The sequence below is a fragment of the Scophthalmus maximus genome, chromosome 15 (assembly GCF_022379125.1).
Source record: "Scophthalmus maximus strain ysfricsl-2021 chromosome 15, ASM2237912v1, whole genome shotgun sequence".
Taxonomy (NCBI): domain Eukaryota; kingdom Metazoa; phylum Chordata; class Actinopteri; order Pleuronectiformes; family Scophthalmidae; genus Scophthalmus; species Scophthalmus maximus.
The window spans coordinates 7,322,613-7,342,839 of NC_061529.1; the positions used below are offsets into that span (position 1 = coordinate 7,322,613).

The following is a 20,227-nucleotide window of genomic DNA, read 5'->3' on the forward strand; positions in this document are numbered from 1 at the left end:
TGCATTTGACTGAACGCTTATAGGGGTTTTTTAATCCTGCCCATAGTTCTGGGTCACTGTCATTTCAAGTGCAGCTGGACAAAACCAACAATAACGTCTGCGCTACTGCAGAGGGCTGGACAGCTTTTGTACGGCTGAACATATGCATGTGAGTGTCTGAGAGAAAGTGCTCGCTTGCTCGCTCCTGCAGAGGCAATCCGGCTCTGAGTGATTGTGCGGGCTCTGGCTACAATCCATTAATAGGAGGTCAGACTGGCTGCGGCTCCTCGTCGCCGGTCCCATGCTTCTTCCCTGCAAACAAAGGAGCTCTGGCATTATTATCGCTTATTTTCAGCATGGCATTCTGCAGATAAGTTCATACTGAGTGCCTCGCTTACATGCATCGGAGCCGGGCTATTGTAGTTCTGGAGGATTGCCCTGTTGGCACTGGCACTGGTCACGCTGGAGTTTGGTCTTTTGTCTGTGGTTGAGAAATTTCCAGCAGTGGCATGGCTTCATCGTCAGATATACAATGTGGATAAATCTCTATACAGAAACAATTTGCAGAGCTTCAATGCCCTGTTTTTTTATCAAAAAAGAAATAAATTCGGAGGGCAGAGAGAGAGTGCAATCCAGCGTGGGAGTGCAATTCTTTTTTCTTTCAGCAATAAAATAAATATGATTAGATTGGACATCTGGGCCATTATCTGACCTTTTGGCTAATCTCTCAGGTCAAGAACAAATCATCCCTCACGATATTAGAGGATTGAACAGAAGAATCCAACCTCCCAGGCAGACGGGACTCTGCTTCTGTGGCGCTCTCACAGACTTAAACCAGTGGGAATCACTCAACAATCCCATTAAGGTCCAAATGTTGTGTTTATTGTGTGTGTGCGTGTATCTGCGGAGCTGTGGCCCAGGAGCTCATAAAAGTGCTGATCCGCTGCAAACTTATTAAGCTCAACATAAAAGTATGATAAATGTTGATGTGGGAGAAATGCAGCAGGGTACAAACGCTGGGTCAGAGCCAAACATGAGATCTGAGGTCGTAATATGTTCCCTTTATACAAATGAACCCATACAAGGTCTTAACCTTACAATGTAAAGTGCCTTGAGATAATGGATGTGGTGATTTGGTGCTACTCACAAAAAATATGTGGGCTTAATGTAAGATTAATGTATTTCAAATTGCATATAAAATGTCGATCCATTTATATTATATTTAACATAAACTAATAAACTTAATTCGATTGCAACTAAATAGGCTTAAAAACATTAACCTGCTTCTTACGAATTTGAAACAAATTAGATTTATTGATCATAAATGCATAAATCTAGTTATTGTGTATTTAAAACACATTGTGATTATTATAACTATTATATAAATGTCAGTCTTATTTGTTTCACTTATGCTTGACTGACAAATATGCATTGCATTAAGTTTATTAGTTTGTTTAGAATGGATCCAAATGGATTACAATTATGTATGGAATTAAAATGAATAAATCTTACGTATGAATTGAATGGATTTGATTTGAAGTGACCCATGCACACACAAGAGAATTTTAAAAAAATCTTGCAGCACAAAACCGTTTCTGAATAAAAATTTCTCCACTTACTGAATAATTGTAAATAATTGTGTTTATGCACAGTATGTGTGTAAATTTTTACAAAGGCCAAGGTAACCACGTCTGCCCTCCTCTCCATCTGTACTTAAGTTTGGAGCTCATTGTTTGGTGGCCGTAATGTGGTGAATTAGCTTCATATAGGGGACCTCAGCTGACCCCCATTATACAGTCAGGGACACATATAATTAGCGGCAGCTCACGTGAAACGACAAAATGTATTAATATTAATGGAGGTTTAATTGAGGTCATTTTGGTCCCCCGCCGAGGCTTTCAACCTCTAAAATGGCTGACGTGTGAGAGTGTGAGGAGACGGAGGCCACAGCCCCGCGCTCACCATTTCTTATGTGACCCCAGAGAAGATGACAAGCATCACCCATAATTCATCTGAAGATGTCACCTCCTTGACAGATGAACAGGTCCAGTGATGGGCAGCCTCTGTGGGGCCGCGTTTAGTTATACTTGTGGGGACTCTAGTAAGGACATTTTGGCATTTCCACATAGGGATGTAACCGATTTTTGTGTTACATTTGTGTGTGTGTGTGTGTGTGTGTGTGTGTGTGTGAGAGTGTGAGAGAGAGAGAGAGAGACAGAGTGTGTTTGTGTGTGCATGTACATGAGGGAGGTGTCCATGCGTGCACATCAAAGTGAAGGTCAAATCCAACAGGATAATTAATGTCGCTGCTTTTTGTACAATGTTAAATCAAATCCTGTGACTGCTCCCTCTGGAGGATCAGCTGTCCAATTTAATTTTAGAACGCAGAGCGAGTAAATGAAAACGCAAGACCCATGTCTCCACACTCTGGCACAGTGACTCTGAACCTTTCATCTTCTTTTAGTCCAGAACACACAACAGGTAGACGGGGAGGAGCCGGGTACATTTTTATCAATCTGCACCAAAGGGAGAGTCAAAAGATAGAGACTATTTTACAAACTTAAGACTTGTGACACATCAAAATTTGACATTTAAGTTTCTCTACTTTTTCATTAACACTTAACAAATACAGTTAACCAAAGGGACAGCGTTGGCTCATTTTAAATACAGGATTCATTTCCCTTGGCAAACAAGCAGCGCAAGCGGCAAACCTCCATTTCCATGACCTGCTAATACATGTAGTTTTTTCACATCAAGTTCCAAATATATATATGGATCACTGTACAGGTTTACAGACACAAACACCTCCTCCTCTTTTTCCTTTTCATAAGATTCTATCTAGAATATAATACAGCTCAGCTTTAGCTTTTTTAAGATTTGTATTTGAATGATTTTACAACATGATAAAATACGAATTAAAAGCTAATTATTAAAAAAAGCACATAGTGTATATAATAATAATAATAATAATAACAATAATAATAATAATAATAATAATAATAAAAAATTGCATTTGAACATACCTGCCTCGAAATTGCATTATTTTTGAAAGGTGCTATACAAACAAACTTTTATTTACCTTTCTTGCATTTACTGTTTTGTCTCTCACACACAAGAGTTTGTATGAAAGAGTAACTTTTCTGTTTCACAGTTTCAATTTTTACGACTTTTATAGCTGCACGCAGTTGTGTATGTTAGTAAACAGTGATTTTACTCTCCAAGATCACTGAAAGAGCACAATGAACATTGTTCATAGTGTGCTTCTTAAATTCGACTGATACGAATAACTGCTGCTAAATGTGAATTTTATATCAGATATATCCTTTACAATAAAAAACTCACTTTACCACCTCTGTACGGTGGAATGATGATGAAAAGGAATGGCATGATGGATCACCTTATCCTTGTTATTCACACATACATTTTCATATAAAGTAGCTGTGATGTCATAGTTTTATCATTTGCATTTGTCTTAACGAGTTTATTAGTAAGTTAACCATTTTGAAATTAAATATTTTATCTATAAATTAAAAATAAATGAATTAGGAACATTTTAATTGAGTAAAAATAACAATCACATTTAATTATGTTTTTAAGTTTGGGAGGCATGGGTTGTTAGGCAGTAAAGCTAATTCATTAACTAGTCAGTTTTGTCCCATTTCAATTTTTTAATTGTTTTTCTGTATAATGTGATGTGTTCAAGTCGCGTCTCACTGTCGGTAGTTTGAATGCTCGGAGACTTTCAGTCATTTTGAACAGGCGACATTCGTGGTCACCTCGTGCGGCTCACAGGACCCACCCACTACCAAGCGGAACATGGATGCAGGAAGCTACGGAGCCGGCTTCGGTGAGAATAAATCATTCATTTTCCATGTGATGAACATATTAACGACTGCATTTAGCGTTAGTATTTTATAGCTTGTTTAGACGCCGCCACTTTGGCCGAGTGACCTGAAGCAAGTCGAACCAGGAAGTGAAGGAAGAGTTAGCTAGCTAATTAGCTGCGGCTTTTCTAGCTAACGTCAGTTTGCATTTATAGCAGCCTTGAGTTTATAAACTGCTGACGAGCTCTCTCTCTCTTTCTCTCTCTTGGGTGTGTGAATATGATGGACATTAAAGATGTTCAGACCAGTGAAACCGTACCATGCTGTTGAAGTTAGCCTTTAGCTCGTGCTTCTGATGAGGCTTGTCAGTGAATCAATCCGGATGTTCCGAGACTGAGGAGACACGCTGAAGTTTCCCATTGGTCAGATTTCATCGAGCGGTTTGTTTACACATGTATAAAAACATCCCGCCCCTTTTGCGAAATAATGAAGCCATCGTCAAGACTGTGATGTCGTGATTGGGCATTTTTCCCTCACTTGCACTTTTGTATATCATATCTAGTTACAGATTTGATCCATATTTATGATCAAATATGAGGAATTCTTGGGGCAGTAGCGGAGGGAAAAACCTCTTTATACGACCTTGGTACCTCGAATTTTCCATCAACTACTTTAACAACTATCTACAGTCGTGGAGGATGTATATAGTATAGTCTGCGGTGGTGTTGACACGTGTTCCTATAAGTGTAGTTTCCCCACATGTTTATTTCCATTTGCTTATGCTATAACATCGCCTGAAGACGTTAGAACATTCAAGATGAGAAATATTTACATTTCACATCCACATACATTCAATTTGCATTTTGCACCAATATCTACTAGTGTGTAAATATAATATTTCCGTATATTGTTTTTAATAAGTGCTGTCAATTTAGTTCACATGTTGGTAAACTATATCAGCCCCCAAAAATCCATACTGGTCGGGCTCTAATTATTAGATCATAATGATATGATACGGCTAAAAAAAAAACAAATAACTGACAACGGTCACTTGTGGACTGACTGTGCACTGTGCTTTGGATACAACAATCACACCTGTATTTTATGTCCAGCATGTCTCATCCAAGATGCTTATGGTGCCATATATAAACATGGCTGAGCTTTTTCTTCACCTCACTTGCTTCTCCCTCCCACCTAATGTTTTCAACCGCTGTTTTCTCAGACACAGGCTTGAGGATGCGGCTTCTGTGGTTCCTGCTGCTGTCACTGCTCTCTGCGGTGTCTGGAGGTACAGACTCCAAAGCTGTCACCACCACCCTTACAACCAAATGGGCTGATACTCCTTTGCTGCTGGAGGCCAGGTACAACGCTGCACCACTCAGCAGTACAGTAGCGGCCACATTACATTATACATTACATCTGACAATAAATTTCGTGAGCAGATAATGGATAAATCAATGTCCTGCATCATAACTGAGACTGTCCTCTTAGTTAGTTTTTACCTCTGTCTTGCTGATGTGTCTTTGAGCAAGATGCTGAAAAGGCGTTAGATACTTTACTGTTGACTGTAGCAATTTCTTTTTTTCAAGTTTATTATTAATCCAAATGTTTAAAATATTTATGTACAGCATGTGCTATGTGTGTTATATTTTACAAGCATGTCTTTATTAAGCTACCACCATCATCATCTTCTTCCTCAGTGAGTTCATGGCGGAGGAGAGCCAGGATAAGTTCTGGGACTTTGTTGAGGCCAATCAAAACATAGAAGGAGAGCATGATGGTAAGATAACACTGCTTCACCCTCTCAAGACCAGTTTTCACTTTTGGTGTCTGTGCTGTGAGCAGCTGAATTTGTGATGTGTATGCAAACATCTTGGCAACAATTGCAGCGTCAGTGTTTTGGCCAAACACTTACACAAGTAATAGCATGATAGAATAGAGCTACAAACTATATTTTTCTTCTGTTCATTTGTGTCTCTGCCTTTGTTAAATAAGTTGTTAAGATACCAGAAATGTTACACATGACATGTGTGTGTACCTGTTGTCCTCACAAAGACACAGATCAGGCCTACTATGACCTGATAGTGAAGAAAGCCAGTGCCTTGCTTAGCTCCGTCCAGGTGAACATGCTGAAGTTTGCCCTCTCCCTGAGAGCCTACTCTGCAACAGTGAACTCCTTCCAACAGGTACCAGGAAGATGACGTAATTTGTTTTTTAATCTGTCACGTGCAATAGAAGGGGGATCATATTCCTGTAAACATGTTTGCATGTGTTGAATGATCCCACTGTTCTTCAAATTTTTAGATCGCGTCCAATGAATCTCCTCCGTCTGGCTGCTCAGCGTTTGTCAGCATCCAAGGAGTGAAGACTTGTGATGACGTAATCTTCGAAGCACTGCTGGAAACTGCACCGGAGCGGTATTTAAATACACTTACATCAGTAAAATAACCACTGATATTATGATTGACTTCACTCTCGTCACTTTTATATATATATTTATTTTCAGGCCGAAGCCGTATCTGTTCAAAGGCGACCACAAATACCCAGGATCAAACCCAGATGGTCCTGTTGTCATCCTTTATGCTGAGTTTGGAAAACCAGATTTCCAGAGGCTTCACCAAGTCGTATCATCCAAAGTCAGAGAAGGGCTGGTGACCTACGTGCTCCGACATTACGTGGCTGTAGGTGATACAAAAACAGTTCACAGTACACAGTGACACTCCTGCATAAGAAAAAAGCAATTTCACAAACCGTGTTGAGATATTAGCATAATTTGACAAAAAGTGTATTGGATCACAATCGCCTTAACCCGTCTTCACTCCAATAGAGAGAGATACACGTTTGTCCACCACAGAAGTTTGTAGTTGCATTGTGCAGCCCCCAGTGACGAATATACCATTATACCTATTTATGTTGAAAAAGCTGCTTTTTATTAGGTTCCTTTTTTACACCTAGGATGAAAGGGGCTACTCAAATTTCTTCGTTTTTTCTGTAATCATGGTAAATTATTCCCATCATCTGTCTGTTAAGCGTGAAGTCCTGGACACTGGGGAAGTTGGAGAGGGTGTAACATTTAACCCATTTTTTCCTACTCCTAAGCTTGGGGGACACAGTCCCCACTCAGTGTCTTTAGCACGTAGCGACCAACTACTGTCTGTCTGTATCTGAAAGCTTAGTCGAGTTTTTGTGTTGTGATTGAGATTCTTACAGTAGAGAACACAGAAGTTAACAGTACAAGTACACTTTTCTTATAACTTGAAACGTTTCTGCTTAGTTGAATGTTGATTGAAAACACTGTTAAATTTGCCATCAGTGCAGATGTAGTGATATTAAGTCGACAGCTTGATTGCTGTCTAAGTGAATTATCTGCTGCCTGTGCCCTTTGAATACATTTAAACATGCGTTTAAGCCCTCGCTGAATACATCCTCGAGTGGCGTGTCAAGACTCATCCAAGGATACAACACACTCATGTTAGGGATGAGGGTTTGGCTTTCCTCTCATCTTTTTACAATGTTTCCCGTTTGCCTCTAGAATCCCAGTGGAAAGAAAGTGTATCTGTCTGGGTATGGAGTGGAGCTGGCAATTAAAAACCAGGAGTACAAGGCAAAGGACGACACACAAGTCCAGGGTGCGCACGCACACAAGAACACACACTGTCGATACATACACCGATGCCTGTGGTTGTGTAATCCCAGAGGAGTCCTGATGTGAATCACGGGTTAATTGATCGTGTTTTTTCAGGAACTGGGCTGAACGCTACAGTGATCGGGGAGAATGATCCAGTGGATGAGGTCCAGGGATTCCTCTTTGGCAAACTCAAGTGAGTAGGTCTTTGTCAGGCCATGATAAAAAATCAAAGCTTGGATTCGCTCCAGGAACTGCACCACGCTCACACTGGCCAAGATTTTTTTTCCTCCTTTTTTCCCCCCTCTCCAGTTTCTTCCCTCAAAGCATTGGCTGTAACATGTTATCTTTCATAAACTAACCTGAAAATAAACTAATCAATCTTTGAAGCCTTAATTAGTTAAATTTGCTATTTGGGCAGAAGGACTTCAACCGTCTGTCTGTTTTTTTCTTAACAGGACGCTCTACCCGGACATAAAAGAACAGCTAAAAGAGTTGAGGAAACATTTAGTCGAAAGCACCAATGAAATGGCACCTCTGAAAGTCTGGCAAATGCAAGGTGAGTGTCGGTCCAGATTCTCCTTTTTTATTTATATATATTTCCTTCTGTACCATGTTTGGATTTGTTGATACTAACAGGCCACACAGGAAGTGTCTTGTTTATTCATATTTGTAGTACACCACATTACATCAAATTACTTAATAGACTGTTGAAAGCATACTAATACAAATATTTAAAAAGGACAGAGCCAAGATCATGACAGGTTAACAAAAATAAACTGTGAGGCCCACAGACCCATGCACCAAAGCTAAAGACTTCCTCAACTCACTTTTAACACCTGCAGGAATTACTCCTGTCACTTCAATGTGGAGGGAATCGATTTTATGATCTTGTAAATATGCCCTCAGGACGCAGGCTGAGCTCTACCCTGCTTCATAGATACAGTGAATAAAAGATAATTATCCAATGGCATAAATCCCAGATCCTCATCACCATTAAAATGTAATCAATTGTTCCTTGGCCCAAAGCTCTTTCTGTCCTTACAATCTCACAGCAGGTTTTATCTGATACCTTGCTTAACTCAACAACAAGGAAACTAATGAAAAAGGAGCAAAAGCATAATCTCCTTCAACCAGATATAAAGACACAATTTAGTCTAAATGCATTTCTGATTCAAATGTAACTACATGCTTCATTCTTTTCTGTTCTTGCGTGTGTCCGTCTACTACGGGTTTTGTGAAAGCTGTCAATCAAACGCTTTCTGAGTTCCAGTTGCAGTCTTTAGTATTCATTTCCTTTTATAAATCATTTTTCTCTCAAAACTTTATATCAAGGAAAAAAATATTCACACACTTTTTCCCCATGTTGGTGATGCAGGATAAGAGTCAGATAACAGATTGTCAATTTGTAAAACTTCATGTCTACAGCTCTTGGTTGGTTTGTCAAAAGTCAGTGTGAATGGGCACCAGACCAGAAGTATAAGGCAAAAATATATAAATGTTTTTATTTGTATTGGTCCTGATCAAATCAACTAAACTAAATGTGTAAAGACACATTTAAACTGCATTTCAGGTCTGTACAGTATGTGTGTAGCTTTGATTTCTCTTTTTGTGTGAAACTGGGATTAAACATTTTTCCTTTTATCGCTCTCTACATCACACTTGAATCATTCACTGACAGCTTGAGCTTTGAACGTTAGATAATTCCAGTGGGAGAATTTGCATCACCATTGATGTTGATTCCATTGTTTTATTCATGTCATAATTTTTTTTCCCAATCCGTTGATGGTGAAAATAAAAGGAAACAACAAAATACACCCAGAGAGATGCTACACCTGCGCTGCGTGCAGTCTTAAATAGTCAGTATGTACTACATTGTTTAGCATCATGTTATTGATTGAAACAATTATGAAATTATTATAACTTTACAATTATAAAAGGTAAGCAGTTCAGCAAAAATAATGATACATTGATAATTGCCACTGTAAAATGCTTCAGATTTTGGCTACAATGTGCCCACCTAATTTTTTTAAAGTGTTGAGGTACTCAGTTGTGGTTCCCCCTATGGGTCAGGCTGAAAATGCTTTCATAGGCTTATTCCCAACTAAGGCCTCAAGAGATCTTCCAAGATTTATGATCTTGGAAGAGATGTAGCCCAAATTCACTAAGCATGAGATCATTTGGTTGAAGCTCATTTTTAATAGAAATGTGTACCTCAGTACCCCAAGGCTGCAAACCAAAATCCAGAAGGTTGTTTTAATTTTACAATTGGCATTAAGCTCAAACTCTGGTCCTGTGTCATAACCTTGACCTTGTGTAAAAAAGACAATCGATAGAGCAGGTCCTGACCCTAACCCCAACCGACTTGCCAAGTTTAGTCCAATTTGGATAAAAACTCTCTGAGTCATTGCTTTGACAGACAGACAACATTTTTTTTACAATACACCCGCCTGCCCGCGCATAGCGCAGATGCATGTAATATCTTCTTCTCCTGCTTTAACAGTGAGATCAGTCCATCAGTGAGCAGATATTTTTTATGTCTAGATCTGCAATCAATGACTGCGATCGATCAGTGTCCTCTTGATACATCGGAGTCATAATATCAGAGCATTCTCTGCCGCGACATAAAAGCTTTATTGATTAGAGTGACATCATCTGATGAATCACAGACTTAATTGTAAATGCTTTTGAACTCAGACCATTTTTCTACCCCCACACATATCTCGAGCTAACTTGTGTTGGAAATTCCTGGTTTATATTTGCTGAACCCTTTCGCCTGTCAGTTAATCTTTTATCTCACAAGGAACGCTATCAACGGTTGCAATGGTGCCTCTGTATAGACCAACAACCAATTGGTGCAAAGAAAGGTGTGATGTAGCACTGAGCAACAGAAAAAAAATCACTTCACCCGCTGTTGGTTGTTCTTCTGTAAGAGAAAGTATGTCCACTTAATTTATTCCTGACGCAATAGCATATTCAAAGGACCTCTCCGAATCAGTGGCAGCCATCTTGGTTGTCATTGAAAACGTCTTAAAGCACTCCTCTGTCAATCAATTTACCAAAGCTGCCAGCCAGTTTTAGATAAATGGCAGTGATTGGCCAGACCTGCTTTGGGATGGACAGACATTTCTCTGAGCTAGAGGGGTCCAGACCCATCTGTGAGACAGACACGAGCTCGCCGATTGGTCTGGAGTCCAGGCCCAGTTTTTTTTTTATGTGCTTTTTGTAAGACATGAACAAAGGGCCTCATTTCTTTCACTGGATGTGGTCTGGATGCGGAGCGCGAGGCTGCTTTGATTGTGTTAAATAAAGGATGCGAGGGGATGAGAGATTGGGCTTAGCTCCACCGTCAGACTGTCATGTGGGCGTCTGTCTTTATCGTCTACCCCACTGGGGCTCATTATCTCAGTCTGTTTATAAAGACAGGGAGACCTCCAGGGGCTAATAATCACACAGGCTACAACACCATTACAAAGATGCTCACTGCATTGAAATAATCCTCACTATACTCTCCGTTTGCTTGCCAAGAAAAGCTCTGTACGATATGCACTTGTACAATCTTTTGTATAATACGTATATATTTTGGTATATACTCTTAATCCTGCCTTAAATGCTTCAGTGCTCTCACATAGACTTAATGAATTCCTTATATGTGAAGACAAGCATGTTGGCATGAATTTATTTCCTAATTAATACATTAATTGGCTTAACTGATGACTCTGTTTTATTGCCATGCTAGCAACATGGCTCAAGGAATGACATGTCTCTGTTGGTCGGTACGGACCATCCAGCATGAAATTTCCCATCAGATGAATTGCCATGAAATGTAGTACATTAATCCACGGTGCCTAGAGGACGGATCCGTAATGACCTTTTTGATCTCTTGACGTTTCCTTGTCAAGTGCCATCAGCAGGTCCACTTTTGTGATTTATTTATTTTTTTGTGAACTGTCTTCACTGTTGGATGGATTGCTTTGGAATTTGGTGAATCCCCTGACTCTTCATCCAGTGCTCATCAGGTCAAAGTTATAATTTGCCCCATATTTAAATTCATGACCAAAGGCAAATTATGCTCCTGTCCGAATTAGCTGTAGTTTGTACTTTGGCAAGTTGGCGATCATGATAACTATATCTGCCAAAATTGCAATTGTGTTTATTGTTTGTTTATTCACAGTACAGACTGACAAATGCTTTTATTTTGTTTCTCTTTTTTTCTTTTTCACTGCACCCTCTTTGTACGTTTCCTCCACTCCTCTCTGCCTTTGCCGGTTCATCTCGTTCCCAAACTTTTCCTCCCTCCCCATCATCCCACCGTTTTCCTCTCACAGATCTGAGTTTCCAGACAGCAGCTCGCATTCTCGCTGCTCCCGCTGTTGAGGCTCTCAGTGTTATGAGAGACCTCAGTCAGAACTTCCCCACCAAAGCCAGGTAAAGAAAGAAATGCATACATTAGATAGTGTAAGAAGTTTTGGGTTTACACAGATGTTTTGCACTAGTTTTGCAGTTTTACAGTTCAAGTCTATCCTTTTCGCTTCACAGGTCCATCACAAAAACAGTGGTCAGCTCTGAGATCCGTAAAGAGATTGGCGAGAATCAGAAGGTATGTGTTCGTTTGTCCATTCGCGGCTCACACTAAATCCATCAATCCTCTTTATCTCCTCTTTGACTCTATTTTTCTTCCACGATGACGCTGGTCTTACTCAATACAATATTGCTGCTTTTTCTTTTAGCTTTTGTTACTATTTAGAAAAACATATGTATGCAGTGAGGATTACTATTGGGATTTAGCCATTGATTTCTTTTTTTGTTGTTACCATCATTTTTATTTTTTTATTTATTTATTTTTGCCTTTATTAGATTCTGATGGTAGAGAGCTGACAGGAAATGAGTGGGAGAGAGTGAGAGAGAAAGTGTGGATAACATGCAGGTGGACCTTTGTTGGGGAAGTTAGAATCTGAAATCCCTTTAATCACCAGGGTGCACGGTTACTGCCTTTTTGTTTTTTGTGTTTTTGTTTTTCTTCTTTGCAAATGTTAGGGATCACTTCCAAAAATAGAGTTATTATGTCATTATGCTTAGGAAACTATTCTGTATATTTAAATATTCCTATCAGTCTCCTAAAAAAAGCACAAATGTTCCCCTCATCACCTCTTCTTCCTCTCTCATTCCCTTCTCTTTTCGTTGTGTTCTTACCTTCCTGACTGTGTTGTTGAGTTGTCGGGGATAATTTAGGTTTAGCTGTTTACCAATCCAATCCAATAAAGTAGAAAAATAAAGAAAAACACATAACATTATTGCATACAGCCACAACCACAGTCCTTCAGCCCCTTCGCCTCCGCCTTTAGGGAAATATCTCAAAATGAGAACTGCCCTTCCTGTTTTTTGTTTCGCTCCTCTCACCTTTTATTATGTGATAAATCGTAAACAACGTCCGACTTGAAAAGCATTTAGTTTCTGACTGTGCTTGGGTTTGCCCTGCTAATGGAATAGGTAATCACCCCTTATTCTTGTCAAATGTTTTTTCACTCCCCCCCCCCCCCCCCCCCCCCCCCCTTTCTTTCTCCTGCCTCCCCTTTCTCCTCCAGCTGTGCTCACATTATCTTGGTGTCCAGACGGGAGTTTGGGTGGGTGGTGGGGGTGGGCAGCAAACGTCCTAATTACTGAATCGGTGATTCATTCAGCAGGCGCACTGAGTCCTGCAGCGAGGAAGGATTATTGATTGAAGCAGTTTGGACACATGCACTTGCGCGCAGACATTTCCCTCTCTTTCCAACACACTCACAAACCAACACACACACACACACACTGTTTAAGTGGTATGAACAATATTTGTATTAATCATGTCTTGTTGTAATTGCAGCGTCTGGACTATGATTAATCATATGTCTTTGTTTCTCTGTAATGAGATTTGACTGCACCAGAACGACTTTGAGATGCTGATGCTGACGCACAAACACAAACACACACACACACACACACACACACACATTCACATGCTCTTTCTTTAACAATTAAATGTGTTCAGTGTGTGAGCTTTAATCGGAGCTGTCAGCTCTTGTTCGTAGATGTCGACTCGTTACAGTTTTTTGCTGACTATTGCCTCAAGTTTTACAATGTAATTGACGACGTCAACTCTGACGTTACGCGCTGCACATCATGGCCATTTGCTCAGCTGGAGTTGAATGGGGGAGTTTTAGTGTTTAATGTATACTGGATTTTCAGTCATGTTGATGTTAATCTCGCCGTAGTTTTTCAAAGGGACCCTGGGCCTGCAGCCCGGGGATTCAGCCCTGTTCATCAATGGGCTGCACATAGATCTGGACACACAGGACATCTTCAGGTACACACACACACACACACACACACACACACACACACACACACACACACACACACACACACACACACACACACACACACACACACACTGTCATATGTTTGCATATAATGTATTATGATTCAGTTACTAAGCTGTGTTAAATATCATTTGATCTTGTTTGTGTTTCATTTATCTTTACTGTAGTGTGTGATCAAGTGTGATCAATACCTTTCAGCATTTTTTGAATCATCTGCAGATGAATTGCTTATGAAAATGATTCATAGGGGTGATAAGTCACACACAAATTCTCTTAAACCCCTAATACATGACAGAAACACACAAACCCATTCTAGAAGATCAATCACTCACCTCTGTCCCCTCTCACCTGCAGTGTGTTTGAGATGCTGCGCAGTGAAGCGAGGGTGATGGAGGGTCTGCGCTCTCTGCACATCGAGACGCCCTACATCCACGACATCCTGAAGCTCAACGTCCAGCCCTCTGACTCGGACTACGCTGTCGACATCCGCAACCCTGCCATCAGTGTAAGAAATCAAGAAATTCTCAGGCCGATGTGAACTTGAAACTTGACATAGCCTTAGATTCCGTCTTACAGCTTTCAAAAGTAAGTCACTGATCTGTTCTTGGGCTCAGGCTGCCATTTCCTCTTCAATTCCCTCCCTAAATACCCTCTTTTTTTCATTTCTTAAGTGGATTAACAACCTGGAGACGGACCACAGGTACAGCTCGTGGCCCTACAACGTTCAGGAGCTGCTCAGACCAACCTTCCCCGGAGTCATCCGACAGATCCGCAAGAACTTTCACAATCTGGTACGTCCACGCCTGATTAATCAGCCCTTTGTGAATTACAACGGGCCTGAATCTCTTTGAAATATACCAGCATGTATGTGTGTGTGTTTTATGTGTGTGTGTGCGCAGGTGATGATTCTGGAGCCAACTCAGGAGAGTGCTGCTGAGCTGCTGGGTGTTGCAGAGATGTTTTATGCTAACAACATCCCACTTAGGTTGGTGTTTGTGCCGAGTGTTAACTTCTTCAAATAGATTGTTTATGTATTGGATATTGTGTCAAGTTTTAATGAATATTTCCATTCAAAGGCAACATAATGTTTTTTTTTATTGCACCACAGTTGATAAAGGAATATAAAATAGAACCTGTGGTAGCAGTCTGTTGGGAGCGGCCAAGTAGTTAAAAGTTAAAATCCATTGTCATTTTGGAGTTCTGTCAGGCAGGTTAAGGAGACCTTTGACACGTCGCTGGTCAGTTTGTTTGAATACTGATGTAGCAGACGGCGCACAGCCTGCATTTTAGCTCTCCAATACATATGAGAGTTTCTTTTAATAACTTATTGGCCGCCTGCTTGTGTTTTAGGATCGGGTTGGTGTTTGTGGTGTCGGATGAAGATGACATAGACGGCATGCAGGATGCAGGTGTGGCGCTGGTGCGCGCCTACAACTACATCAGTGATGAAGTGGACAGTCAGAGCGCTTTCGAAGCAGTCATTTCGGTGAGTTGACATTTTACCATCACAAATAAGAGCATTGCAATCAGGTCGAGGCTTGATTGTTGTCTAATAAAAAACTGTGTACAGAGGCAGAGAAGTTTTGCTTCGCTAATGTTCCCTATTCTTGTCCTTTCCCATCTCTCTCTTTTCTTTCAGATGTTTAACCAGGTGCCTATTGGTGGACAGCTCAGTGTTGGGGACGTGGTGAAGGTGCTGGAGAAGAGGTTCCCCTACGTGGAGGTCAGCAGCGTCCTGGGAGCCGACTCCACCTATGACAGCAACAGAAAGGTGAGTCTGGTTTGATGTGGTGTCACTGTGCTGGATGCTACAATCATTGCATGGATATCATCATTCATAGACAACATTGGTACATTTCCAATGATAAAGGGACAAGAAAGACAAGATAGTGATGAATGAACAGAATAAATTTATTTTCCGAAAGGGTACAAGGAAGTTTTGGATTCAAAGTGGTTTTAAACGGTGTAGGACACATTGTCCATACTTATTCCAAGTATTTGTAATTTCTAAAGCCATCCAATTGATACAATCATCCTTTTACAGACATGTTTGCCGATATGCACTTTTATTTTACTACAGTATAAACATGCAGAAAAGATGTGCATTATGTTGACATTTTACAGAAAAAACATTTCTTAACTCAAGTTCTGTTAGATTATGTTTGTGTTTTATTTTAATTTATAGTTATGGTTAGTTTATGATTAAAGTGTGGAACATCCTTTGTCATCGAGGTTTGATAATGACATGTTAAGAATCATTGACAATTTTTCTTTCTTTTTTATTTATATATATCTCCATATCAGAAATGTTTTTCTCCCTAATATCGGTTTCGGCAACTCCCCCCAAAAATCCATATCTGTTGGCTTAAGTAGTTTCCTAGCAAAATGCAACTTCTCTTATTCTATAACAATCCTATGAACTGTCAGCAGAGCCATTTGAGAAATGTAATCTGTTTCTCGCTCAGTAAGCAATGAAATAGGATTTTAACTCCGGAGAGCTGATGTATTGTGCACATTGTTTTTCTGTGAACTCTGGCAGATGCATTTTAAACCAATGACGCTGATGGAAATATCAAGCCCACATAAGCTTGAATTACCCTATCCAGGGCCTCAGTTATATTTTTGACACAGTCAAAAACTGGTTATGTCTCCTCTTATCAGGAAAGTCGGGCGTACTATCAGCAGACAGGAGTGGGCCCGTTGCCTGTGGTCATGTACAACGGCATACCGTACCCGCGTGAACAGCTGGACCCGGACGAACTGGAGACGGTCACCATGCAAAAAATCCTGGAGACCACCACCTTATATCAGAGAGCTGTTTACCTGGTCAGTCAGCACACACACACTCACACACGCACACATATACACTTTTACACACACACTTTGATACACAGTCACTCTGAGACAGTGAGCTAAAGTGGGATTTTATTATCAGTATTGTCTCATTACAGTTAAATAAAGAATAGTCAGACTTGAATTTGATGGCTGTTCTTTTTTTCTTCAAAGCAAAATCCATATTTTTTTATTGCAGATGAGTCAAGATGAAAAAATAACTGATTGCATGAATGTCTGTGCAGACACGAGTGTGTATTTGATGAGAAGACAATAAAAAATAGTTTCTTCCATCGTCCATCAAGAAACTGATGATATAGTCTGATAGTGCTTATTTTTAACAACAACATTTTGATTTTAATTTGTGACTGCAGACACGAATAATACCAGTCAGGGTATTTATTTCTGTTGTTTGTGATTTGTTTGTAGAGTTAGATTTAAATTTTTTAAAATTGCCAGAAAAAAAACAGGAAAAGAGCAGAAGAGCTCAAGCTATTTTTTTTCTTCTTTTAAATTTGAGCTAACAGTGGGAAAAGAGTGCACTGTCAAGGATTGTTGTGATGAAATGAATTTTCTTTTTGCAGGATCTTTTTGAGCGGCTCCATCTGTCATTCTCTCCTGGTTTAAAGTTGCTCCAGCACTAAAATGAGCCAAACTCCTTCTTTCAAAGGTGTTTTGTGTGCTGTGTTTAATTTGGTTTTAATACCAGTGTTAGTGCTGAACACACAGTTAGTCATCACTCCTGTGTAATCCAAACGATGATGAAAACTTTTGTCGATACGCAAGCATCAGTAACTACTTTGGAAAAAGCTATTAAATCTTGAAAGGGATGTCTTACCTGTGACTGTGGGGATGAAATGCAGGCAAACATTGACCTCCTGCATCAGTGAGGAATGCCGTCCTCTGGGAATTGTTTTCGTTAATCTGCTAAATCTGTCTTCATGTGACTCGCAGGGTGAACTGGCCACAGATCAGGATGTCGTGGACTTCATCATGAATCAGCCCAACGTTGTTCCTCGCATCAACCCACGAGTGCTGTCCACCAGCAGAACATACCTGGACCTGTCTGACTCCAGTGAGTACACAACCGGGATGTAAAGGAAAAAGAAAATGATTATCTGAAAACAGTTCAAAATATCTCAAATCACTATCTGAAATTGAATGAAATTTTTGTTCTTTTTGGTGGTTTGTCCTCAAAGATGTCTCATTTTGCAGTACAGGATGAAGCTTGACTGATGTGTTATTTTTACCAAGCGATCCTGAACATTTAAGCCTGGCACCTTGAAGACTTGACAGTTTTCCAAAAAAAAACTAACAAGCTGTCGTTAAGGGACCATCTCAAAAGTGACTGAAAAAAGTCCACGGAGCTTTTTTAGATTTTTGTCATTATCTCAGGTGTTTATCCACCAACTCTTACGAGAAAACAACTCTGAAACTCCTTCCCCCCTGCCAGTGTATGCTACGAATCCAAATATAGATATTTTAGTGTCATACAGGGATACATATAGTAGCTTTGTTGATATTAGCTTTACATACATGTACATAGACCTATACATCTCTGCAGTCTTAAATATCCTTAACATGATCTCAAATGAATTCCCTTTTTTTCCTCTTTTATTTTACCTACAGATAACTACTTTACAGATGACTATGCTCGTTTCTCCACTCTGGACATCAAAGAGAAGAGCACCGCTGTAGCCAACAGCATGAATTACATGACTAAGAAAGGTACGAGTGTGTGGCATAGTCTTGTTTTGTGTCATAGCTGCTCATAGAAAAACAAACACCGGGATGTTTGTGGAGTTTTTTTTTGTTGTTGTTTCTAGTGAAGCTAATTTAGTCATGTTCCAGCCTAAACTCTCCTCATGTATTCTCCTTCTGTCCTCTCCTTCTCCTTTTTTCCTCTTCTTATTCATGTGTTTAAAAATAATAATTCCCTGCATCAGGGATGACCACCACCAACAGGCATGGTAATCACCCTTCTTCCTCCATTTGTTATTTCCTCTACTCCTCACTTGCTCACTTTTTTTTCTCTGTTTTGTGTGAACACCGTTGCTGGCAGTGTTTAGATGTGTTTGTGAATCCACCACCGTTCCTCCATCTGTTGCATTTCTCAGAAGACATTCATGACTAATTTTACGCATGCGATGAATGTGTATTAAGGTCTGAAGTATAAAATAAGGTAGTATTTGTAAAATGTTTACAAAACTGCTTTGTGAGTTCTAACATTATTTCTTCCATGTTTCTGAAGGAGAGCATGATCGTTCATTTGGCGTCACTTCTTGTAGCTGCATGGAGAATGACACGCTGAAAGTTTGAAGAAGCAAGATTTATAGTAGAATAACAATATAGTTTTTTTTAAGTATTATTTTTATGTCTTACAGCACTGTATGCTACACATGTAGATTTGTGTCTGATTTACCAAACTTATCTTCCCTTAAGACAATTTGCTTCACCTGCAGAGCATCACCTCAGTAACCTTTCCTGACGGCCTCGTTTCTCCTTCTTGTTCTTCTTCTTTTTCTTCTGTGGTATTCAGACGATGGCTACGTCCGTCCTGTGACCTTCTGGGTGGTGGGAGACTTTGACAAGCCCTCGGGACGACAGCTCCTTTACGATGCCATCAGACACATGGTAAGAGAAACCCTCTCACTCTACCATCTCTTTGTTCAATACAATGATACAACCAGCAGCCTCTTAGCTCAGCATAATGGAAACAGGAGGAAACAGCAAGCCAGTTCTGTCCAAAGGCGACGGAATCTCACAACCAGCAACAGTACAGCTCAATAAATAATACATTATATTTTGTTGGACAGTTACTGCACCTGGCCAAGAAATATCTCACTGTTAAACCCCAACTTGTCATTCTTTACGCTTACACAGTTTTCGTGTGCATTATTCATAGAAAACACATCATACACAGCTTTTAGATGCACAGTAGTTATGACCATATAACATCTGAAAGTAAAAGGCAAACGTGTCGTAAAAGGCAAACGTGTCATTTTCCTTTCTTTTTAAATTTAAGATTAGCTGTTGTGTTATTTTACCTTTCACCTGCTCCTCGATAGAAAACCAGCAACAACGTGCGACTGGGGATGATCAGCAACCCCTCGGACGCTTTGTCCGCCGAGACGAGCCGCGTGGCCCGGGCGGTCTGGGCTGCCATGCAGACCCAGTCTGCCAACAACGCCAAAAACTTCATCACGAAGATGGCCAAAGAAGAGACGGCCACGGCCCTGCAGAAGGGCGTCGACATTGGAGAGTTCGCTGTCGGGGTGAGGGGGGAGATGGACAACTTTCTATTTTTTTTTCTCCTATTTTTCCATTTTATCAACTGCCTACAAGTGAACAATTTTTCCTTCAGGGTATGGATGTGTCGTTGTTTAAGAGTGCGTATGACAGTCCCAAATTCGACTTCCTGCTGTCCCACGCTGCCTACTGCCGAGACGTGCTCAAACTGAAGAAAGGACAGAGAGCAGTTATCAGCAACGGAAGAGTGAGTCACAGTCTTGTTCCTGCACCAACATAGGAGGAAATCTTGCACAAATTAATTTCTGAATATATATGTTCATGTTCCTACAATTACTATAGTTGTAAGCAGTACTCCTGTT

General features: G+C 40.2%; 1 protein-coding gene and 1 long non-coding RNA gene across 3 annotated transcripts in view; one reads left to right on the forward strand and one right to left on the reverse strand.

Moving 5' to 3' along the window:
* On the reverse strand, positions 1–4,202 carry LOC118286730. The gene is made up of 3 exons (XR_004785456.2): positions 4,123–4,202; positions 378–525; positions 1–291 (listed from the first exon to the last, which is right to left on the reverse strand). It is a non-coding gene; the product is annotated as an uncharacterized LOC118286730 (long non-coding RNA).
* Positions 3,737–20,227, forward strand: part of uggt1 (UDP-glucose glycoprotein glucosyltransferase 1) — a 26,544-nt gene continuing 10,053 nt past the window's right edge. For both annotated transcript variants that reach the window (XR_004785454.2, XM_035611398.2), the window contains exons 1-23: positions 3,737–3,826; positions 5,026–5,164; positions 5,504–5,583; positions 5,859–5,989; positions 6,108–6,220; positions 6,310–6,484; positions 7,336–7,432; positions 7,546–7,624; positions 7,887–7,987; positions 11,757–11,856; positions 11,968–12,028; positions 13,677–13,768; positions 14,139–14,289; positions 14,456–14,575; positions 14,684–14,769; positions 15,135–15,270; positions 15,424–15,555; positions 16,446–16,610; positions 17,571–17,691; positions 18,246–18,344; positions 19,156–19,250; positions 19,685–19,891; positions 19,981–20,112. Coding sequence is in view for 1 of the 2 variants with exons in the window: in XM_035611398.2 (XP_035467291.1) it covers positions 3,796–3,826; positions 5,026–5,164; positions 5,504–5,583; positions 5,859–5,989; positions 6,108–6,220; positions 6,310–6,484; positions 7,336–7,432; positions 7,546–7,624; positions 7,887–7,987; positions 11,757–11,856; positions 11,968–12,028; positions 13,677–13,768; positions 14,139–14,289; positions 14,456–14,575; positions 14,684–14,769; positions 15,135–15,270; positions 15,424–15,555; positions 16,446–16,610; positions 17,571–17,691; positions 18,246–18,344; positions 19,156–19,250; positions 19,685–19,891; positions 19,981–20,112 (2,643 nt within the window). In the remaining variant the exon portion in view is untranslated. The remainder of the gene's footprint in view (positions 3,827–5,025; positions 5,165–5,503; positions 5,584–5,858; positions 5,990–6,107; positions 6,221–6,309; positions 6,485–7,335; positions 7,433–7,545; positions 7,625–7,886; positions 7,988–11,756; positions 11,857–11,967; positions 12,029–13,676; positions 13,769–14,138; positions 14,290–14,455; positions 14,576–14,683; positions 14,770–15,134; positions 15,271–15,423; positions 15,556–16,445; positions 16,611–17,570; positions 17,692–18,245; positions 18,345–19,155; positions 19,251–19,684; positions 19,892–19,980; positions 20,113–20,227) is intronic.